This window comes from Bacillus rossius, chromosome 1 (genome assembly GCF_032445375.1).
Source record: "Bacillus rossius redtenbacheri isolate Brsri chromosome 1, Brsri_v3, whole genome shotgun sequence".
NCBI classification, from domain to species: domain Eukaryota; kingdom Metazoa; phylum Arthropoda; class Insecta; order Phasmatodea; family Bacillidae; genus Bacillus; species Bacillus rossius.
The window spans coordinates 345,469,282-345,492,722 of NC_086330.1; the positions used below are offsets into that span (position 1 = coordinate 345,469,282).

The 23,441-nt window shown below is 39.0% G+C and overlaps 1 protein-coding gene across 1 annotated transcript in view; it reads right to left on the bottom strand.

Moving 5' to 3' along the window:
* Positions 1 to 15,894, bottom strand: part of LOC134528166 (dymeclin) — a 31,599-nt gene extending 15,705 nt beyond the window's left edge. Inside the window, exons 1-10 of the mRNA XM_063361538.1 lie at positions 15,529 to 15,894; positions 15,187 to 15,361; positions 13,284 to 13,430; positions 7,353 to 7,480; positions 6,897 to 6,978; positions 6,717 to 6,821; positions 6,147 to 6,286; positions 5,359 to 5,547; positions 4,123 to 4,304; positions 2,279 to 2,404 (exon numbers count right to left, since the gene is read on the bottom strand). Of these exons, the coding sequence (XP_063217608.1) occupies positions 2,279 to 2,404; positions 4,123 to 4,304; positions 5,359 to 5,547; positions 6,147 to 6,286; positions 6,717 to 6,821; positions 6,897 to 6,978; positions 7,353 to 7,480; positions 13,284 to 13,430; positions 15,187 to 15,326 (1,239 nt within the window). The 5' untranslated portion in view covers positions 15,327 to 15,361; positions 15,529 to 15,894. The remainder of the gene's footprint in view (positions 1 to 2,278; positions 2,405 to 4,122; positions 4,305 to 5,358; positions 5,548 to 6,146; positions 6,287 to 6,716; positions 6,822 to 6,896; positions 6,979 to 7,352; positions 7,481 to 13,283; positions 13,431 to 15,186; positions 15,362 to 15,528) is intronic.
* Between the last annotated feature and the right edge of the window lie 7,547 nt (positions 15,895 to 23,441).

Below are 23,441 nucleotides of genomic sequence, written 5' to 3' on the forward strand. Positions count from 1 at the left end.
CGTGTGCGCCCACTCGCGTTGCAGAACCTACAGCTGCCATATTTTTAAAGGAAATGTCCCATTATTTTTTTGTTATTCTTACATTAACATTATTGGAGGTATTAAAGCCGACACAAAAATACGCTGTGTGTTAAAATTAACAGATTTTAATGATCTTTCATTTCGTTTTTTTCTTTTCTTTTCTGATTTTCACATTTTGTTCAAAATGTCCAATTTTTTGACGGTTCCCGAGAATGTATTCGTAAAATCACTGCTTCGTTAAATCCGGGGTTCGTGACATCGGGGTTCTAGTGTATTTAACTATGGCAAGCAGAAAACGTACATGTAAACTAACCAGTAAAAATAAACTGTCTTTTGACATATTTTCTTTAGAGGTGGCCTGTAGGGCGACGGACTTGTCATGAAGGTTGAAGTGGGTTTAAAGCAAAGCCGTCTAGCATTGTGAGTGACAGCTATTGTACGGCTGGTTTCTTAGCGTGTAGCGGTTTGGGAGGGGGGGGGAGGGGCTGAAATGAACTGAAAATTTCAGAAAACATCTATTACGACCCCCCCTCTATTACGACCCTATGCCTGGGAACCGTGAGGGGTCGTTTCAGAGAGGTTTGACTGTATTTTGAAGTATGAGTAAGCTTACTTCAAACCCTGAATGAGGCAAATCACTGATGGCTTCTAGATCATGACGGCCAAGATATTTTTTCATTTTCTAGTTCATCATTTCCGATACTCTTTATATATTTTTTTCTCTTACAATTATAATGAATTTTGTTTTTAATTGTCTACAGCTTTAAAGCAATACATTTTGTTTCCATCCTTTATTTATGTAGTAAGCTTTAACATGCATAAACGCCAGATATAAATTTCTGACTGCCAAAACAATAGTACTATGACTACCACTTAAATATGTGTACAAGTACAGTAGAACCCCTGTCATACACTTTTCAACGGAGGGCACAAAAATGGTGTATGATGCGGGAAAGTGTATGAAAAGGGAATGGCAATAATAAAATTTTTTTCCAATCTAGCATACCAGCACAATGTCAGATTAAACATAAATACATATGTGTAAGTAATTGCATTATATTAATGAAAGATATGAATTCATCATTATATATACATATAATAAAACCACCAGAAATGTAAAATACAGTCCATAATCAAGTAAAGCTGACATGAGAAACAGTGGCCTTGCAAAATGTTATGAAGTCCTTTCTTGGAAGGGGGGAAAAGTCACCAAGCCTAAATTAGAAATTAGAAAAAAAACGCTATTGTAAAAAAAATCACAAATTTTTGCTTGTTTGTTTCATTTTACAAACAACTTTATGCAACAGAACAATTTTCAATAAAATTTTAACTTGAGAAACGTAAAATACAATACAATCCGATCGTAAGAAAACAATAACAAACGGGTATATTCAGTTCAAAGATTAATGAATGCACAAAATATGAAATCCGTTCCTTGGTCAAGCGCTTGCACACTTTTCATCATTGCTAGTTTGCGCTACTAGTCTCGCTTGATGCTGGCCATAGATGCTACTAGCGAAGTGCACAGTCTTCCTGATACTATCGATATCTATGGCGCGATAAAGTTATTTTCTTACGTTGGCAAAGGTAAACAATGAACGTTTTTTTTAAAAAAGAAAGCATTAAAACGGAGTTTATAAGGCGGAATATAAAAAAAAAATTGTGAGTTTTAGGGCATTTCCGCTTCGTAAAAACGTATGAAACGGGAAATTAATGATTTTATAAGTGTATGATCCGGGAAAGTAAACCATTGTAAATATAGTACTTTTGGCGGGACCAAAATTAATCGGCGTATGACACGGGAAAACGTATGAAATGGGAACGTATCATCGAGGTTCTACTGTAAATCCCATACACTGTAACAGATAAAAAAGTTAACTAAAGAATCCTAAGAAATTGGTAACATTGAAATAATGTGTTTACCTTTATCTTTACCATAGCATAAATTCTTATCATGAAGTTAACAGAAACACCAAAACAGAAGATATCTTAAGTAGATTTTGAGTCAAGTATTTTGAAAGAATCAAATCATAACCAAAAAAATCGGGGAACTGCACAGATCTCATTAAAATTTAAAAAGTGATTTTCATTAGGATTACCTTTTTCTACAATATTCAACATTTTACTAGAATAAAAGAAAACATTGTAATCTTATGCAATAACTTTCTGCTGGAAAACAGTCTTGTGGTTTAGTTCAATACAGATGACCCTTAAAACAGTTAAAACCGACAAATTATTAAAAGTACTGTAAACTTACAATGCCATGAACAGCCTTGTTGAAGAGGTCATCCTCACTGAGAATCAGCAGGATGATGAGCGACATGTAGATGTGGTGTGAATTGCTGTCCGGAGCATGGTACAAGGTCTGCAGTATCAGCACCACCTAAAAAACAACTAACATCAGGAAAACTGTAATCCATCTCTATAACTACAAAATAACAGTAGTAGAGAGTTCACACAAAGATAACTATATCAGTAAAAGGTCTTGAATTCGCCACATTCGGAACTGCTGTCATGCCGGCTTAATGATTTGGCTGGATAATCGCTAATTTAGCAGGAATACCAAATTTAATTTGTAACACCTGCTAGAACAGGTAACACTGTACTGAAATGAAAACCAATGGTAACAATAAACTCTGAGCGAACTAAAAACATTGGCAACACAGTAATGTGACCAAATGGCCTAAGTCAACACCCAAAACCGACCCGAAAAAATCTGAGCAGACCGATGCAACTGGAGCAAGATTACAGAATGTCAGATTTAAGACCTTCCACTACAAAATATTCTTTTTTTTCCCCTTCATACTATCACTATGCTTCACTTATTTATCCAAATGTTGGCAAAAAATAAAACAGGAAGGAAATAAAAGGTGTCATTGTAAGAAATCTGCAACAAGAGCATTCCATCCTAGTAGAAATTAACAGAATTAATTGTCAAGCTATTTATTCACAACCTTTTTCTGTGGTTCCGCATTACTTTTTAAGTCTCGTAAACAACGAGGTCAGTATAATACGTCTCGTACGACACGAGTCACGGAAACTGGGGAACGAAGGAGCCCAGCATTCACCGGGAGAGATTTAGGGAAACGACGATATTTGAAAATCAGGATAAATGGACTATAATACAAGCCTAGGTTCTCCCAAATGCAAGTACAATGCCCAATGTTATCATTGTGCTGTCTCGCTCAGCATTTTATGTGATCCAAATGTACGAAATATATCCCCCTTTTATTACTCATCTTTTTTCAATGCCAACATCAGGCCTTATTTAAATATAAACAAATAGATTTTTTTTAGTAATAACTTTACATTCATTTCAATGTAAAATATAACCACTTGTTGCCCATCAATTTTGTTGATTTTATGTCATACAATGATGTCTATGAGAGTTGTGTTTTCATCATTCATTACTGGTATTTATATGGTCTGTGCTGGTTTTAATGCCTTATGTACTCCACTGTCTTGTGTCTTGTCTGGCCTGTTGTAGTTCCAGCAGGTATGTAATGTCTGTTTGTGTGTGGTGCCTACTTGCAGGTGGTGCCAGACAGTGCAAGCAGTGCCTTCCTACCTGAGAGCGGGACTTGTCCACTTGCAATGTCTACACTGTCCTTTGTATCTTTATGTCGTGCCCACCTCAAAAGTTCCCCAACTGTTATAGTCATGTAACAAACACAAATAAACATATATATATATATATAAAATGGATGTTGGTACGTGTGAGATTGATAAACTACAACGCCTTTTGACCGATCGCCATGAAAGTTGGCATATCGAAGTGTTTTTTAATGGTGCAGGTTTTTATGTTATCCATTTTTTTTTTGTAACTCGCCACTACATGGCACTGCAGCGCATAAACTTCTAAACCATTCAACCGATTGCCACGGGTTAAGTTCATTTTTATAACAGAAAATCATAGATCATAGACATAGTAATCTTGTGTCATTTCTCTATGTCCACCACTGTCATATAGCGCTATCCATTTTGCTTTAACTTGCAGACAATACACCACCCTGCGTTCCGCCCGGACAACCCTGGGTACTGTAGCTAGTAACATACAGAATCTGCAGTTAGTTTTGGGATGTTAGTAACGGTTTCACTAACCAACTGTTCAATGTCCGACCGCGCCAGCACGTAGCTCTTCACCATGTGGTTCCTGTGAACCAGCAGGTAGAGCAGCAAGGTGGTCTGGTCACTCTTGAGCTTGCGACACAGCGTGCCGTACAGCCGGCTGAAGTCCAGCTTGAACGTGGCGGCCGCTTTTGTCGGCGCTCCGTCCCCCGTCTCTGCACAACCAGTCAGTCTCACGAGGCTCACTGTGATTCCTAAGACACTGAGGTTTGTCTCTAACTTCGCCGTTACAGTAAAAGTCTTTTACCCAGCATCCTACGGTTCAACATTTTCTGTAAGCCACTTGCGTTCAGATTTTTTCGGGTGGATTCAGACTGTCGACTTAGGCCGCCAGGTTGCATTACTGGGCTGTTGGCATTTTCAGTTCCCTCATAGTTTAAAGTTACTGATCGATTTTCATTTCAGTAGAGCTTTTACTATTTTATACCTGGTTACTGTTCACATATTACAATCCAGTTTAATCAAATTGGCGTTCGATAAACCGGCAAAATCGCTAATCCAGCACAGACATCATCCTGAATAAGCCGGATTAAATGCATTTTACCGTATCATTAAAAATGCAAACAGCAAATAGCACTACATCTTCTTAGGTGTTATTGTAAAATGTGTTGTGGAAAGAAGTGGTAAAAGCTCATTTAACTTTGTCAGGCAATGAACAATATAAAAATTTACCTGCAGGAAAGCATCAGAAAAGTGTAAGCAAAGGCAAAAAATACTTTTGATCACCCCAGGGTCACAATAAACCCTTATTTCTTTGGCTCCTCTATCTGTATTCAAACAGATTTAAGCTCATAAACTGGGTATGATTTTGTACATACATTACTACTTTACTCTACTGCTTGAAACAGAATGCATGAGTCAATGAAACATCATTAATACATTTCTGAGTGTAAAAAAAAAAATATTGGCATGGCACTTAATATATAGTTCATCCAAACTATTATACAACTAAAATTAACATGTATGCCATTTTTAGCAATCATATTATGTATCTCATTTCAACAAGTTTGCAGTTGTTAGCATTTATACTATAATCTCAACACATATATACATACAACATGAAAACATTAATCATATAAAAATGTATATGCAATTTCTGCTTATTTGATGGGCTTTAAAATCTTTTGTATTGTTAATGCCTTTACTGAGATTTCACTGAATTCTCACTACCTTACATTACATGCCAGAATATACATAATGTGCACAGACCTAGGGTACTGGTAAAGGAGAATAACGCCTGTCTGTAAGGGTTGTTGAGGTTTTTCTCGCCGGTGCAGTGGTTGGCCAAAACCAGAATGAGCAACAATGACTGGTTGGCCAGAGGAGCTTCTTCCGCCGTGGTTACCTCTTCCGAATGCGAGGATGCCAGTCCCAAGGTCAACATGTTCCACAGACCAGCTGCAACATAGTCACACCAACATCTGTGGATGCACCTTCCTGCTGCGTGACAACTAGTTAGTCGTTGCAATAGCGTTGTGCAAACACTAGTACCCTATGCATCTACGAACCATCATTAAGGTTTTAAGTTAAAACTGTACTTACTCGTTTATAAGTTGTGCCTATTTAGCTATAAATATAACTGATGATATTGCACAGTTGCAAGCAAACACAGCAATGGCAGAAACCAAAATAATATATAGATGATCTGATTACTCATTGATACACCAATTCACAATGTTGAAGTCCACAAAAAAAATACTTCAAAACACAATTAGGCTAAGTGTACAACAAACCAAGTCTGTACATAATATATGTCAAAAGCAAAATTCATATAAAATAAGTATTTTTAAGTTGCAAAGTTTTTTTTATTAATAGCACCATATTTCACATTTAAAAAAAAAGTAGTATTTGCATAGGCCTATAAAATTGTAAACCTCCACTTTGAACCTCCAATGAGTAGTTTGTTGTTTAGTTTCATCGTTGAAGAGGATTATTTAAGTGTGAGATTTCACTTCTAACACACACGGTGACCATGCCATTTCTTTTTTATTACATACATGCCAAACCAAACACGATGCTGCCTCCTGCCGACTGTCCCAGCAGGCCTGCTGGTGCCTTCTCTTGATCGATGAAGTGCTGCAGCAACGTCTTGATGAGGAGAGGTGAGTGGATGGAGTATCGCCCCTGCATCAAACTTCTGAAATAGTGGAGAGAAAAAATGCACCCTTTAAGGCAACCAAGCTATCCCACAAACTTATCAATAAAGACGGTTGATAATATTTACACACAATTAAGGTCTACAAACTTGAACGGCATGGAACTCTCAAATGAACAACAGCAGAAAGATGATGGGTTGATCACAAACACACCAGACAACTTTCTTCAACCCAAGTAAATCAACTGGACTAGTAGTGTGTTGACGGCTGATTTAATTTATTTTTAACAACATCAATAAATAGGACCTAAAACACTTAGCAATACAAAATTTTAGCTGGTAGGGAAAATGCAGTCCACACAAAGAAAAGCATAAAACTGCATCATATCTAACTCCCAAACTAGTGAATTATGCAGGGATATAATTACACATGTCTTACAAACTACAGTTTTAAATTCTTCTACCAAGTTACCTGTAAATACAAGACTTTGCAGCTGGAGTTTGTGAAAACATCTGAACTGACAGCAAAACTAGAAGACAGTTCACAGCTTCCAGGTGGAGAGGGTAGGTGAAGTCCCTGGAAGTACATAAGTATTTAAGTAAAGCACACATACTGAAATGCACAGTACACACATGCACTGACAGTACTCACTTCACTGGCACGTCTACGATTATCTCGATGAGAGAGTCCATGAACACTTCCAGTCTGTTTACGTTCTCGTCATCACGGATACCTGCAAAACATACATTACGGTACAGTAATTGTTCTAGACACTTACTATGTATTGTATTTTAAGGTGGTCTACATGCGTGTAATATTTTTTCTTCAATTTATGTAAATAGCAATTCATGTGCAAGTACATATATATTAAACTGTACTATATCTCGAAGCCTTGACTCTATGTGGGATTCACAGCACAAAAATTAAATAATAAATAAATAATAAATTGTTCCACTGTTTCATTACGAAACAGTGTACCATGCTACATTCATAATAAAATTTATTTTACATAAAGAATCTTCCCATAAATAAAATGCATCTAGAGATGCACACTAAAAGGTACACTCTTAAAAATGACACACATCCACAAAAAGTTCAATTTCTTACCATCAGTAAGTTTCGGGCGAGCCTCAAACTGCCGAACCAAGTCATCCTCTTTAAGATTTTCCACAAAATATTTGGTGAGGCAGCGCAGAATGAATAATGCATTATATGACTGCCAGCTAAACATGTTACTGAAATACAAAAACATAAATAAAAAGTATGACAAGACATTAAATCTTAGAAAACAAAAAAAAAAAATGTTTAGTAACTTTATTACACATTAAAACATATAAGTACTATATAGAACTCATGAACTAAAACACAAACAGAAACACAAACGCAATGACAATCCCACTCATCAGTGCAAAGTTCCGGGTTTGCTGTTAGCACAATTTGTATCAGTATTCACTTTGTTACGAGTGGGTAAACTGGTCTGGAAAGGACAACCCAATTAAATTAACAATAATTAATATTTACACTATAAATTCAATTACAACACTTAAAATGTCAGTCCACAAATTAATCACTTTCATTAAGTCCATGATTCACTCTTCTCACTGAAGCTCGGCTCAACAGTGGCTGTCTCTAATGCTCGTCTATTATTGCGCACCTCTGTACCAATACATTGTCTCGCACTACTCACTCATCCATCACACATACACGGATGATTCAGTCTCAGATGCACCAATCTTTGCAAACGGAGCCCGTTGCTCGTAGTCCACTTTCGCTCACCAAGGGGTCAATCACACTCTTCATTTTACTGTCCTCCCAGGTTAACCTCGCCATTTTATATACCTCTCAGCCCCCGCTCTGGAAAGGTCTCACAGCCCTTCGAAGTGTCACGTCATTAGGCCGGGCACACACAGAATAAGGCACAACATGACACACCATTTTTTCTGATAGTATTTGACATCCATGTATTTATATTTGAGCAATGCACACAGAATCAAATGTGGCAGGAGGACGCCACAAAACTGTTGCTATCAGACACAAGGCAACAACATTGAATGACTGCTCCAAGTTCATCACAAGCAGACTGTCTGATGGCTGCAGTGTTCACACATGTGCAAGGATAAAAAAAAATTGCCAATAAAGGCATGCCATAGTACTATTATATTGTAATAGTTAAAGACTGATTTTCTGTGTTAATTTAATTTGAGAAAATATTCACTCATAAATTATTTTAATTGAATTTTCGTCAATACTGAGCTGGATGCAGATTGATTAGTTTGTTTTGTAAAGGAAAAACCTATTTTATATAATCTGTCTTTGAAGGAGTATTAAGACAACAATTACATTTCAAGAATGTGGAAAGAAATAATGTAATGAAAATACTGTTGTACACAAACGTGTACTTGAAGAAATTAATATTTTCTTTTAAAATTACGTTGGAACTCTAATACAGAAATTAATAACAGGGCGCCAGAGGTATACCACATGTGAAAGTAAAAATAATATACTTAATATTTTTTTTTATTAAATTAAACATATCAACATGAAGAACCTCGAGTCATTATGTCACAAAAACAAATATATATACAGCTGAATTAGTCCAGTCTATGGGATTTCGTAGATAATCTGACTCTTAAACAAAATAAATAAAAAGTATTTAAGTTCCTGGAAGTGTTCACAACGTAAAAGTTTTGGGGTTGCTCCGGCTTGCTCGAGCACTAGATTCCTAGCTTCTGGACCTCTGGTCCTGTGTGTGATTAATTTGTAGTTTGAAATTAAATTAATGATTTTTGCCGGAAAGTTAATGTTCACATAATTTCGTAAAATATTAAAATTTGTCCTGATAATGTTACTGAGGTTGACGGTAAAATTACGTTGGCGTCCCTACACAAGGACGATGCTTGTATCTGGACGAATATGACGTCCAGAAAATCCGTCGCAACTCACGTAAATTGAATGACTGGCATCTACATTCAATATCAGAGCATCTCTGAGAATTGCCCTGGATGTAGACCTAATTTTCACAGTAATAACGCCGAAAATAACCTCGCCACGTATAAATATTCCCCGAGGGAATAAACTTCACCACGCACTAAATGGCGTCATTTTCCACTCTTTTTCTCTTCTCTATTGCTTGAATGTATTGTTACTTGAAATAGGCCAATCACGGCCGCGACACGTTAGCGTCCTTTTTACCTAGGCCAATAAAACGTCACTTTTACACAAGCATAGGCTCGTCGAAGCTGTTCCAAAACCGTGCGCTTTATTTACATCGGCAGTTGTCATGACGACGCAGCACAAGCTGCGCGCGCCGCCATGCGAGAAACAAAACAAAACACTGCTGAAAGTCCGGGAAGCGGTATTAACCTCGAACGTAAAACAATAACAAACAGTTTCAGTTAGTCTGATAATACCGTAGTATTACACTGTGTTAAGCTGTCGCGAGACATTGTGTGGTTCGTGCTGTGTCGCGTAACATTGTCTGACTGTGTGTGAGCCCAGCCTTAGGGTCGACTTGACATCCAAATCTCCCAGAACAATGGCATTCTAATTAAGCCACTTCAGGCAGACAGGCTGGCGTGCAGGCTGTCAGGCCAGAGTCGTCGCTAAGCCCATCGTATACGTTGCAAATCATTACGCTGCATGGACACAGGCTGCCAAATTATAAGCTGCAATTCCCCTTACGTGATAGCTGATCTATATCAAGCTATGAAGTGGAATAAGCGAAAATCCATCCCACAAAATAACGCGGTACTTGCACTCTAAACTACTGTTGTTGTTCTTCCTCTCGCAATGTTTTTGATGTTGGACAATTTACAAGGCAAGGCTCAGATAAAACTCATGTTACATTGAGGAAATTCACATTTGTTTCGAATTTACTCCACAGTTGCTCTTTGTTAGTACTCAAAGATCCAAAATAGAATTGCAAGAGCCCCTTTTAAAATGTATTTATGCAGACAGACACACACATACTCACAACACTACTAAGTCTTAAGGTGTGGAAAATAACATTGGCTATACAAGCACTTATCTTTTGAAATACTAAATAGAGCCCTTAGTGTCAGACATCACTGCAAGGGTCTCAATCTCCTGGCACGCCTCAAATTTAATAGCATCAAAATGATACTTGCATGGTTCAATGCCTACTAAAAATCTTAGATCTAACATAATCTCATGTGTTTAAGTGTCTGCGTTTGACATAAAACCATATCCTAACCTTTATTTAAATCACTTTCTGAATAAATCATCTGGCAACAGTGAACATCTACTCTTATGAGGCTACTGGTCTTTCTTCACTGTTACCCGAAGTGACTGACGTCTTTAGTTTGCCACACTGCTACCAACTCCGCGGGCTGTGATACACCCAAACATCAGCAACTGAAATTCAGCTGCAGTGCAGATTTGAAAACGCTATCACCAAGCAATCATTTACAAGACATGTAACCAGAATATCTTTTCGGAGGAACCAGGGGACTACTGCAGTGAAATTTTCCCCACTGATGACCTACCATGAAATACACCACGAGATGATGAGTCAGAAACCATTCACAAGTGAATACTGAATAATATTGTGGCGAAGACTGCATTACTGCACAGTCTACCTCAGGGCCGGTGCAAGGTAAATTGGCGCACTAGGCGAAACACCTTAATGCCCCCCCCCCCCCCCCCCCCCCCCCCCGGGCCGGACACCCCAAAAAAAATTTGCCTTGCCTCAAAATACAACACGTAAGCCTAAGATTTTGTCAACAATCTAATGTAAGCAGGCTTGTGTTTTTTTTTTACTTTTTTACTTATTATAAATCATAAACAGGTCACCGTGGACTTTAAATAATGACTTATATCAATATAAACATTCCAAACTGTTACAAAAATCCATTTCATCTAGTTTCAATAATCTTTAAACATATTATATCAGCTGTTACGTGTCGTTCTGCGCCGCCCCCCGCTACTTGGTGCCCTAGGCGGTTGCCTAGTTCGCCTATATGGACGCGCCGGCCCTGGTCTACCTAAATTACAGTGGCCCCCTGGCTGGGTCACAAGACTGCGTGCAGAACTCCAGGTGTTAATGCGCCATTCACAAACTGCTTAAGATTTATTAAAAATATGTAATTATGAATAGCAATAACAAGTCAGTCATTGCACTTGTCTGTAGAATTCTTCAAAGGTTTTTTCTAAAACGTGTACTTCTTGGACAGTGAAAAAAAGGGTTTTCACAAACCTTTTAGGTATGAAGAATTCGACACACAGTATTTAAATGGTATATTTTTAGTATTACATCATACAGGGTCACTGCTACAAGTCTCATAGAGGTGTGTTGCTGATGAGAAGACTGTATGCCAGTTCTGTGCCTGGCGCGTAGAGGCTATGAGGCGTGTGATGCGCCAGCCAGTGTCGCCCTTAGTGACCTCGGGCTCTTAGAGCTCGTGCACAAAAATATTTTCATTACTAATAAAATACCACACTTGACAAGTAGTAATAAAACAGAAACACACACACATACATAGTTAAGAATGAGCTACTGATTTTCTTACATTAATACATCACTCACCTATTAATGCAAATTTCTAATTTCGCAAATTTCTAATTTCTCAAGTGTCTAGCAGCAACTTTCAAACAATGTTTTTACAGTAAATAGTGGAAGGTCAGTAGTATTGGAAAACACCACTTTCTGAATACTATGTTTTTTTTACATGAGCCACTAAACGAGAAATTTACCCAAATGTGATCCACAATAATCCAAATTAATCATTACCCTACCCTGAATAATGATGATGGGGAGATCAGACAACAGGCTAGTTTTGTAACCCCCAGATACCACTACAGTCAAGGCATGACTAGGGTAGACTAAGCGAGGTGATTCTGCAAGGGTTCACCATTGACTTTCGCAGTGTGGAGGCGATATGGCAAAAACAACACCCAGCTCTGATAAAACAAAGTAAATTATCTACCAGTGAAAATCCCTAACCGGCCTGGGAATTGAACTTGAAAAAACACAGGGCTGTCGACAGGGGGAAGGGGAGGGGGAGGGAGGAGGGGGGAGGATAGAGAGAAACTAAGAGATAGAGAGATTAAGAGAGAGAGACTAAGAGAGAGGGAGTGAGGGAGGGAGAGAGACTGAGAGGGAGGGAGTGAGGGAGAGAGACTGAGAGGGAGGGAGGGAGAGAGAGACTGAGAGGGGGAGTGAGGGAGAGAGAGACTAAGAGAGAGAGAGGAAGTGAGGGAGGGAGAGACTAAGAGAGAGAGGAAATGAGGGAGGGAGAGAGAGAGAGACTAAGAGAGAGAGGAAATGAGGGAGGGAGAGGGAGACTAAGAGGGATAGGGAGACTAAGAGAGAGAGGGAGTGAGGGATTGAGTTACTAAGAGAGAGAGGGAAAGTGAGGGGGAGAGAGACTAAGAGGGAGGGAGGGAGATAGAGACTAAGAGAGAGAGGGAATGAGGGGAGAGAGAGACTAAGAGAGAGGGAGTGAGGGAGGGAGAGACTAAGAGAGCGGGAGTGAGGGAGGGAGAGACTAAGAGACTAAGAGAGAGAGAGACTAAGAGAGAGAGTGACTAAGAAAGAGAGAAACTAGAGAGAGAGAGACTAAGAGAGAGAGTGACTAAGAAAGAGAGAAACTAGAGAAAGAGAGAGTGAGTAAGAGGAAGAGGCATTCATTATTCATGATATTTTTTAATTCATGAGTTTACACTGATAGAATACAAACAAAATAAATCTATTCTTAATAGAATACATTGGATACCTTACAAATTATGCAATATGCTAACACAAAATTTTAGCTACGGCCAAGGTAACATTTTAAGTCTTAAATACTGTGAAGGCTTGGAAAAGTTTTGCATTACGTTATGAAAAGAGGACCTGACCAAATTATTTGCCTCCAGGCTCTTAGTTTTTCTTGACAGCCTTAGTGACAAGTATCTCACCAGCTAGAAACAACTCTAACCAATGAGTCAAGTCGGACCTAACATAAAAACAAAACAGAAAGTTTTTTTTTCGCCAGTAATAAAAAAAATTTAAGGTAAAAATAAAACTATGCCGATACTCACTTATCTGTCTGAGCTGAAGCCAACAGTTCTGATGCCCGACTAAGGAAGACATGAAGCAAGGATCCAAAGTTCCCAGACTGCAAGTTGTTTACGGTCAGCTGCCGACATATTCCTTCTATCCGTTCGTCCAGAGCACGATGTTCCGAACTGTAACATTTATGAGAACAACTTTCTTTTCAGTTAACACCATCCTGAATATCAAATGCCTATCTACAATTAAACATGATTCCATTTATTGGCAAAAGGACAAACACTATTTTTTTCTCATTAAATTGAAAAATATTGAAATATTATTTTCCTGAACTATCTTTGCACTGTCCAGTAACTGGTACCTTTAGTTTAAAACAGGAAATAATATAAATATTATTTATAATTATACATTTTGGGCTTAAAGCTGTCATAAAAATAACTTTTAGCATTGTTCTTACAGCACCCATGAATAATAAAAAAAAATATATTTTAAATTTTTTGTTAATACTAAGTAAAAACCTTACAAAAAAAACCTTCACACAGGCCCCATATTCAATTTTTTTTTCTTTTCAAATTTGATAATAGTGAATTGACTGTTTTAAATTTTACAACAAACTTTTAAGTACACCTACATGTAATAAACATTTTCAGCAAAAAGGATTTGTTTTTTGATGGAATTCCCAATTTTTAAACAAGTATGTCTTGTTCAAAATTATTTTTTATTGTCATATGATCATGTAACTGTATTTTAATGGTATGATGCTAAAACAAACTAAGACATAAGTAATGAAGAGAACTAAAATGTTTTTACTATGCACCAAGCCATACAACTCCTTTAAATAGCCTTGACTATATATATAATGTATTTGGAATTACTTGGATTATAGGGTTTAGTGAGTGACATGTAATTTATGAGCGACACCCTTAACTAGAGTCAGTTATGCTAATGTAATGTAGTTCCACAATCAAGCCACACTACATTTTGACTGTCATTAAAGACGTACCAGTGAAGAAAAGATATTGAAAACAGTAGTCCTACAGACTTTACACATCCACACCAAAATATTAAAGAGCACACACTGTTCACTAACTTCACTGATGACAACAATCTACAATACCAGTGATAGATGCAGCAAGGAGAGATAAGGGTGCTAAAACCTCTCTTTCAAAAAGTTATGAAAAAATTGGTTGTCTGTAAAGTCGGTTTACGGACGATAGTTTAACGTGACATCATCATAACAAAACATTGATGAAATGATTGCATAGTTTTATGAATAAAATTGAATCATTTTTATTGAATTATCACTATTTTGTATGAATACAAAGAAGGAGTGAAATGAAATCTACAATTTAATTGATACATTTACTTTTATTTGCACTCATTAATTCAAATCTGTTTATTACTTTAACGAACAGATTATTTTAACTATACCTTTTATACATGTTTGCTATTTAACTTCTTCCAATCTGTGTTATTCTTTTAAGGATAGGACGATGATAGGAAAAGTAGGAAATGATTGGTGTTTTTCAAGTTTTATGTGCCTCGAAAAAGTCAAATCGCTGGTTATTCCAATCAAGTGGAAGAGAGATAGATGCGGCGCAAGTGTACAATGAGTGTAACGGGACACAGCGTAACGGGACGAGTCATCCTTTTTCGTACGTGCAGCCGGCGTACATTGATTTATTAGACGTCACATCAAAAATTTGCAAAATATCAGTGAAGACAGTATGATACTAAATGAGAAACCTACGGTTATTATTATAGGCCTATATGACAGTGTGGTTACTATCAAAAGTGATGTAAGTTAAAATAATAAATTTTTTCAAACCCCTCCACCTCCCTCCTTTGAAAAAAAAAATTCCTGTATCCATCACTACAAAATACCTATTTTAAATGTACAATACATTTACTGCAGTTTCTTCTCATACTTACACTGTAGATGGCGGTGTAAACGAAAATGAAAGAAATCTATTCCAAAAGGGATCATTAGATGATATTGGTTCTTTTCTTGCAAAACGTTCCAGGTATTCATTTGATGCCAAATCACCATGATGACGAGAAGAGGTCCCCATTGTCAAAAATTTTATTTTCTTTATTTTCTTTATAGCTGAAAATGGATAGGTACTACTCACAATATCACTATATAAGGACAAAAATTTGTTAAGTAAACATACACAAATACGTGCAACATCAAGTAAATTAGAAAAGAAACATGAATAACAATATACAATCACTAAATATTTATTGAAATGCACAAAAAAAAAAGCATTTTACCTCAATACACATACAAGTTTGCCACGCAATCATTTTGAATGAAGTGATTCCGTGATAAACAGCGGGTGAAAAGTACAACTTATCTCACCACGTTACAAATTACATTTTTTTTTTTATGTCTGCCAGTAAACAAAATATATTATTTAAGAACGAAGACAAAAGATAGCAAATGGGTCAAAAATCAAGAAATCTCTAGGTTTGAAAGAAAACCTTTTTAAAAATGACACTATGATAAATAATTCCAAATACATTTGTGTACATGAAGATCCATAGAAAATAATATTACTAGAGCTGTAGCAAACCGTATGTATTCGTTACTGAGTAACGGGTGCGGCATCTAGTTACGAGTAACGAAACGTTACACACGAATGCATTTCGTTACTCGCATCTTTCGTATGTTTTACGCATGCGCGCGCTTATTCGTTACAAAGAACGATGTTTGTTTATTAATAAAAGTATAATTTGGAAATTCGTCGTCCCAAGTTTTTTTACTGTTTATTAAAGGTATTGTGTGTGTAGACAAAGTTTTAGATTCGAACAGAAACAACGTAAAGTATTTTTTACAAATTATAAATATGTTTGTTTTTGTCACGGTCTAAGAAGTAGTGATGGGTCGTTCGTTAACGATTCGTTCAAAAAGAACGAATCTTTGAGAGAACGAAATCTTGCGATTCGTTCGCGATGTAAAGAACCGGCTCTTTGAGAGCCGGTACCTTGAAAGATTCGGTAGAACGAAAATGCGGAGAGAACGAGAGAACCGGCTCTTTGAGAGCCGGTACCTTGAAAGCTTCGGAAGAACGAAAACGCGGAGAGAACGAGAGAACGAGATGAGAGAACCGGCCACGCGCCCGGTCTGATTCGTTCGTGAAATGATTCATGACGTCAGGAGTCTGAAGAATTAGTAATCACAGCGTGAGCATGTTCATAAGAGCAAACGATAACTGATCAAATAAAATAGGGTAATATGAAAAGTATCTATACCTGAAAATGTCAACTGTTAAGTAGTGGTTTAAAATTGCGTTTTCACATTCACATACACAAATTTGGGGGGAAAAAAAACATGAATTAAAAATAACAGGGAAAGTAACTACAAATGTTCACACTTACCATTTAGGTGTTAATTAATGTACCTACTTCATTTTTCTCTCTTCATACTGAATCGCAGTAGTAGTATTCAATTTTTGTCTTTTTTTCTCTAAATGTGTTGGTCTACATGTAAACACTTTACTCTCTCTAGAGTGTAAATAGCCTGTATATTAATATTTGTAACTTAAAAAGTAATACAATATAAATAATCTTGTTTCATATACGCAACTGTGATTCACTGGCTACGAAAAGCAATGTTCAAGTACTAGCTATAATAGTGCGATTACAAATTAAAGTTAAGAAAGATCACTTTCGTACCTAACATTCTTAGATTTAATGCTCCCGTATTATATAGAATCACTGCATGAAGCATTTGCAGCGATCAACAGTCAATAATTTTATAACAGTCAGTATACAACTAGACGTTTGAAATTTCATTTACCCATGCAGAGTAGATAAAGATAACCACCCACGCGATTCAGCCTCCTCTCGTTATCAGGTCACGCGATAACGAGGGGAGGCTGGAAGCAAACACGTAGCCAATACTCTAAAGGATGAACGAGTTACGACACCTGATAAAAGAGCCAGATCCTATTCACAGAAAAGAACGAAATGACCGAGATGAACGAATCGTTCTGAACGAATCTTTCACGGAACTGATCCGAAAGTACCGGTTCGGTCAAAAGAACCCTGGACACTCCCCAACCAGGCCAGCATGCAAAAGTGGCACACCTAATGTCTCCGTAGTTCCTCTCCGCTCCACCATCTGACCTGTAGCGCTGGTTGTTCTGCGGTGGTATTTTAAACTTTGTTGTTATGAACAACTCAACATAATAATCATTTAAATTTTCATTTAAATGTTAAAAATGCATTAATCTCCAGATATCGATACAGTATTAAATTGGATGTGTTTATGTTTTATAATTTTTGGAATTATTTCATAAATTAGGTAAATTAGGTTACGAAATATAGTTTCCACATTGGCATTGACGGGAAGCCAGGAACTTCATTGTGAGCAAGGAGCATTGATTGTTAGTAAAGAGAATAAGCGTATATTATTTTAATTGTGAAAATGCCTAACCATTGTAAAACCATTGCAAAACAAATTATTAGGCAAAGTCGGACGAGAAAGTTGCAATATTCCGAGTTCCCAATGATGACAATGTTAGGCAATTGTGGCAGAAAGCAATTCCACGAGACAAGTTAGTACTTAAAAGATCCCATTATGTATGCGAAAAACATTTTGTGGAAGACATTCTCACAAAAAAAGGAACACAAAGATCATTTCGGAAACGTCATTGGAACAGTAAGTTAAATTTTATTATTTGTATGAATGTAGTCTAAAGATTACTTATTTTTGTATAGGCCCGACTTTTTTAAAAATGTATGTATGATGTCGAATTTTATTAATGACCAGCACAACCCTGATAATACCTGTTTGTAAGTAGTTTGTCAATACACCATTTTTTTATTAAAATACAAAATTTGCCAAACGAGTGCGGTCTCTTCCTAAAAAAAATAATAAAAATCCCAAAATACTTTTATTCAGTGCTCTAAACTTTCCTTTGTTATTTCAAAAAGGCGCAGATACGGTATTCCAACTCGTTTAGGAGTAATCGCCGTTTGTAATTTACATTACAATACCTGTGCATTCATGCAGTCGCGACATTGTTTTTGCTTGCTGTGTATGTGCGTGTTGTTTTTTTTTCGACAACTTATAAAAACGTATATATTTTTTATTTGAATATTGTAATTCCAATGTAAATACATTTTTTTTAAAAAAAAATACGTCTCTACTATGTGAAGCGTCAACCCTTGATATGAGAGACAAAACATTGACGATGGCACTTATTTGTGTAGCAAATAATGTATTGTAAATGCAGGTTTGGTATTGTTATTCAAATACGTAAATCAGCCAAGTTATGTAATTTGATTCAGCCTTTAATTTTAAATGTTAAAATATAGTGTAATTATATTAAAATTCATTGCAGTGCATCAAATACTGTCGTAACTCTCTACGTTTGTAATTATGGAGTAGAGGGCCACCATGGAAATAAAAAAAGTAAAAAAAACTTATTTTTACTTCCTTACATGATTCCTGATCATTCTGCAAAACGGCATTGCGATATTTCCAGTAATTTACCTAGAATTACCTTTTTTAACGAGTGTATTTTTTTAAGTTTTATAGATATTATCATATTAGGTTGCGGAAACGTGGCCCTATGCCCGATTATCACGTTACTGTGCGTCCTCCGGCCATGATTTTAAACTATCGTTGTATCGTATATTATTTACCTATTGTTTGTTTTTCACGAGAATTGACAAATTCATCATAACGTCTAGTGATATATTTCCACCGCAAGACACCTAGCGCTCGAGTTGAATAGCGGACGTTGAACGAACTATGGAGACAGTAAGTGGTCACTTTTATCTGGCGAGTGTCCAGACCTCCCCTTCTTAGACCGTGGTTTTTGTTTTTTATTATCGCGTATTTTCACGTTTTATAATCTTATCTTAAAAGATACATTATAATAAAGCTGCTCTAATGAGATTTAATTGTTTCTTGGTTAACAAAAGCTGTTAATGATCAAATATTTTTAATTGTTTATATTCGATTTATTTTTATTTACGTGACGTCATACTGTACGCGTACGAATTACGACTCGATTCGTTGCTGTTACATAACATAGCATGTTATGCGGTATCAGAAGTAACGAGTAACGATACGAAAGTAACGAGTACTAATTGTTATAGTAACGAATACATACGGGTACAAATTTTTTCGTTACTTTTACACCTCTAAATATTACAAAAAAGTGGGCGAACACCATAGAACCCAAGACAATAAAAATTGTCAGCAGTAACATTTCCATACTGTAACGCCCAAGAAATTGTGTATTAAAGGATGTACCACGTTTGATGATAATAAGCATATAGGTAAGAATTTTCGATGTTAAACAGTCAATTACTTAAAGAAACTGACGCCGTCCCCGCTACCTCTGAGTATTTAGACGTGATTTTGTTCAGTTCGTGATCTCAGGGAAGGTTCGGCCTTGTGGCTAGAGGTAGGGGTCAACGCAGTAGGGCCCCCCGAGCTGTTGAGGCCACTCGGGACGCCTGAATAATAACACAAAACTTCTTCAGATAGTTCGTGAATTTAATACAGCACAGCCCAATACATGGTGCTGCCCGTTCTGGCCGTAACGGTTTGCCCGACGCGACTAGTCACACGCGCAGCTCACTTCCTCAGTGGCGGCTCACGATTCTTATGCGCGTGAGGGGCAGACTCGTTTACGTGATGCGAAAGTTACAAAAGACACTCTGACATGGCACACGATATTTTGAAGCACAATACACTACACTAATACCTAGCTCGGGATTAAGTTTGGTGGCGCACTGCCGTACGACGGTGATACATAAGCCCTGACATGACGAATTACACTTAGGCGAACAACTATTCCACTAATACATTACACTTGATAAACTGGGCTAGCAGCACGTAGGCCCGTGTCTCCGGCGACTCTACGTGGTGTCTAGGTGTGTCCCAGGGACTGAATCGTTATTAAGTCTGATAGCACGTGTCGCCTGCTGGCTGCCCCGTGCGGGCCAAAACTAAATAGCCGGTAGGCTAGGTTGGGCGTGAAGCGCCGACGTGAAACCACATAATCTCCCCACAGTACTTACGTATGACGTGGAACACTCATCTTGAGCACTGATTGAATTAAGTTAAGTACCTCATGGTAAATTTAGGCCGACCGCGGAACTGTACAAAAGGTTGAAAAGAAATTACACTATGGAAAACTACATGTCGGTGAATGCAAAGTTTGAAGGTTACGCGTTGCGCGCAGGCTGCCGGCCTGGTTGAGCTCTCGAAGGACACTGGCGGTGTCGCCGCGCGCGACCCCCCTCCCCCGCCAGCCATCCCGCGGAAACGTGTGAATTTCGCGGGAAACTGAACCGGCCAGGTTCGGGACCAATCGCACATTGAAACATGATTTTGCAAAGACTTAATTATTAATTAATAAAAAATAATGTTTAATAAAATCCTGTGGAAAAACATAATTATAACAATTTGTTGTAGTGCGGCGGAAGGATATGCCACACCCGGCCGGATCCTTGCGCCGGTGTAGCACTCGTTGTATGGCGTTCGCCTCGTCGCACGAACTGCACTTTGCTGCGCGCACGGGCGCGTTCGGTGCACACGCTTTTGCGAGACGTTGATGAGGCATAGCGGTCTATGCGACAGAGGAGCATTGGCGGTCGGCGTCAAAACAAACAATAATTTTGGATGATGTCAAAAATTCAAAAACTAATCATCTACTCATGTTTTGGGGGGCAAGCCAGCATGTTGTTTGCCATGACTTAATCATAATAATAAAAAAAAATTGGTTGTCTGTAAAGTCGGTTTATGGACGATAGTTTAACGTGACATCATAACAAAACATTGATGAAATGATTGCATAGTTTTATGAATAAAATTGAATCATTTTTATTGAATTATCACCATTTTGTATGGATACAAAGAAGGAGTGAAATGAAATCTACAATTTAATTGATACATTTACTTTTATTTGCACTCATTAATTCAAATCTGTTTATTACTTTAACGAACAGATAATTTTAACTATACCTTTAATACATGTTTGCTATTTAACTTCTTCCAAGGTCGGTGGTCGTCTCTCGGGGCGTGCGCATCTCTCTCGCGGGCTGTTGGCTGGGAGTTCCCTGCGACCTATTGGGTAACCGAAGGCTGGCAGTGCGTGTTGGTTTTGTGTGCGTGCTGGGGGCGGCCTAGCAGCGCCAACTGCTACCGACCGCATCCCACGGGTGGCGGATACGGGAGCCCAGCTCGAGAGTTGCAATCTCGCTGGGGTGGCTGTGAATAACCAATAGCAGTCCGCGGACCAATGGCCGGCCTGCGGAGTCGTTATTACGGCTGTCGGTGTGAAAGGTAGCCTGAATGCAGCTCGGCGCGTGGCAGGAAGCAGCTTCGTCGGCGAAGGCCCGCAGGGGAGCTCGATGTGCTGAAAAAAGCGAAGTGTAGACGAACTGCGGGCTGGAACTTGCGGAGCTGTGAACTGCTGCGCGCGCAACGGAATTGAAATGCATCGGAACTCTGAAGGAAGACATCAGGAACCTTCAGCTGGGGCTGCTGTAGGTGTGGCAGCAGTAGCCTCGAGCGGCGCGACCTTAAACCGTCTCGGGGATTTTGGGTGGCGAGGTTGGTTCCCTCCCCCCACCCTGGCTTGAAAAGTACTGCTGTTGACCTGAAGAAGGAAGATGAAGATGGCGCAACGTCAGGCTGCCTTTCGCTCCGAGAGCCAGCAGTTCGAGCCGGTTTACTGGCTCGTCTGCCCGCTTCTGTCTTAACTGTGGCTGCCTGGGCAGCTGTGGCTGGGCTGACGTGAAGTCGCCCGCCCCTGGGGGTGCATGCGCCCCTGGCTAATAATAACCCAGGAGCTCCCAACTTTAAATGCGGGCCGCAAGGCCCAAGCACCCAACTCCACCAAGGTTGATTTTCAGCCCCTCCAACTCTTCTTACCTGGACCCTTCTTCCTCTTGTCCAGTAGTTACCTGCTTGCTTAATGCATGTTAATTAATACCCACATGAACCGGCCCAGGGTTTTCCCTGTGTCTATGCAGGTTTTACATGGGTCACACTTAGCTAGCTTGCCGTCGTCCGGGGTCTCGGGCTCGAGTCCCGGTGCGGTTCCTAGCGGGAGTGGCTGTTGCGAATGTAATGAGTCCGGGTGGGCGCCAGACTAGTTCTGGTGCTAGTCGGTAGTTGGGTCGTGGGGTCGATTGCCCTGCGTGGCCCACTAGGACCGTCGGCGGTGTTACGTGGGTCTGAGAGATTCCCTACAGCAGCAGGTTTAAAGAAGCGTACGCTGGAGTGAGTTAATAAATGACGTGTGTCATTTATTCAGTCGACAGTGGCTCTGGTGTAACGTTGTCGGTTACACGCCACGTCGCACAATAGGTGACGTTACAAGATACAAATTACACAATTACACTCAACTGAGTCTGAGAGTTACTGAATTACCGTAGCACAAGTTTACAAAAGAAATGTTACACGAGGTTGCGTTGCACAAGTTTATAAAAGAATGTTACAACGTCAGTAGTTGTTCCGTATTATCGTGTCCCTAGGCGTTTCTGAGCCTGACTGCTCAACGAGGGGTGAGGGTGATTGGAGGCGGCCAATCCCGTAAATCTGCGTACTGAGGCGGTGCTCGCGTCCACGGCAGTGGAGCGCGGACCGCAGCTAAATTCGCTCAAGAGTTCCCTTACGGGGAGTGTCAGCGCCGGAGCGACTGAGATTAACAAAAGTTCTGTCCTCGGGAGTCGGCCCGTACCGGATAGTGCACCTACCCCGCGGACCAAGTGTGGTGCAGGGGGGGGGGGGTGTGATATTTATGCGGCCGGATTAGGTCCTGGACCGAAAAAGCTGGACCGGGTACACACGGAGAGATTATTAAAAAGGTTTTGAAGAATGACTATAGTTACCAGAAGTGAACTCGGTGTGGACAAAGGATGATGTCTCTCCGTGGGACGTGCGTCCGCCCCGGTCCACGAGTCGCGCTGTACTGGCGTCATGTCATGGCGTCCGGCCGAGGCTCGGTGGCCCTCGCGCCAGGGTTGACCTCATTACGTTAATTTCTGATCTGATAAGTTAATAAGAGAATTTAATGATGTTAAATTCTTATATAAATTATAAAGGCTGAATTAAGGTTGCCGTCGTCCGGGGTCTCGGGCTCGAGTCCCGGTGTGGCTCCTAGTGGGAAAAGGCGGTTCTTGATCTGTGTTGTCCGGGTGGGCGCCAGACTAGC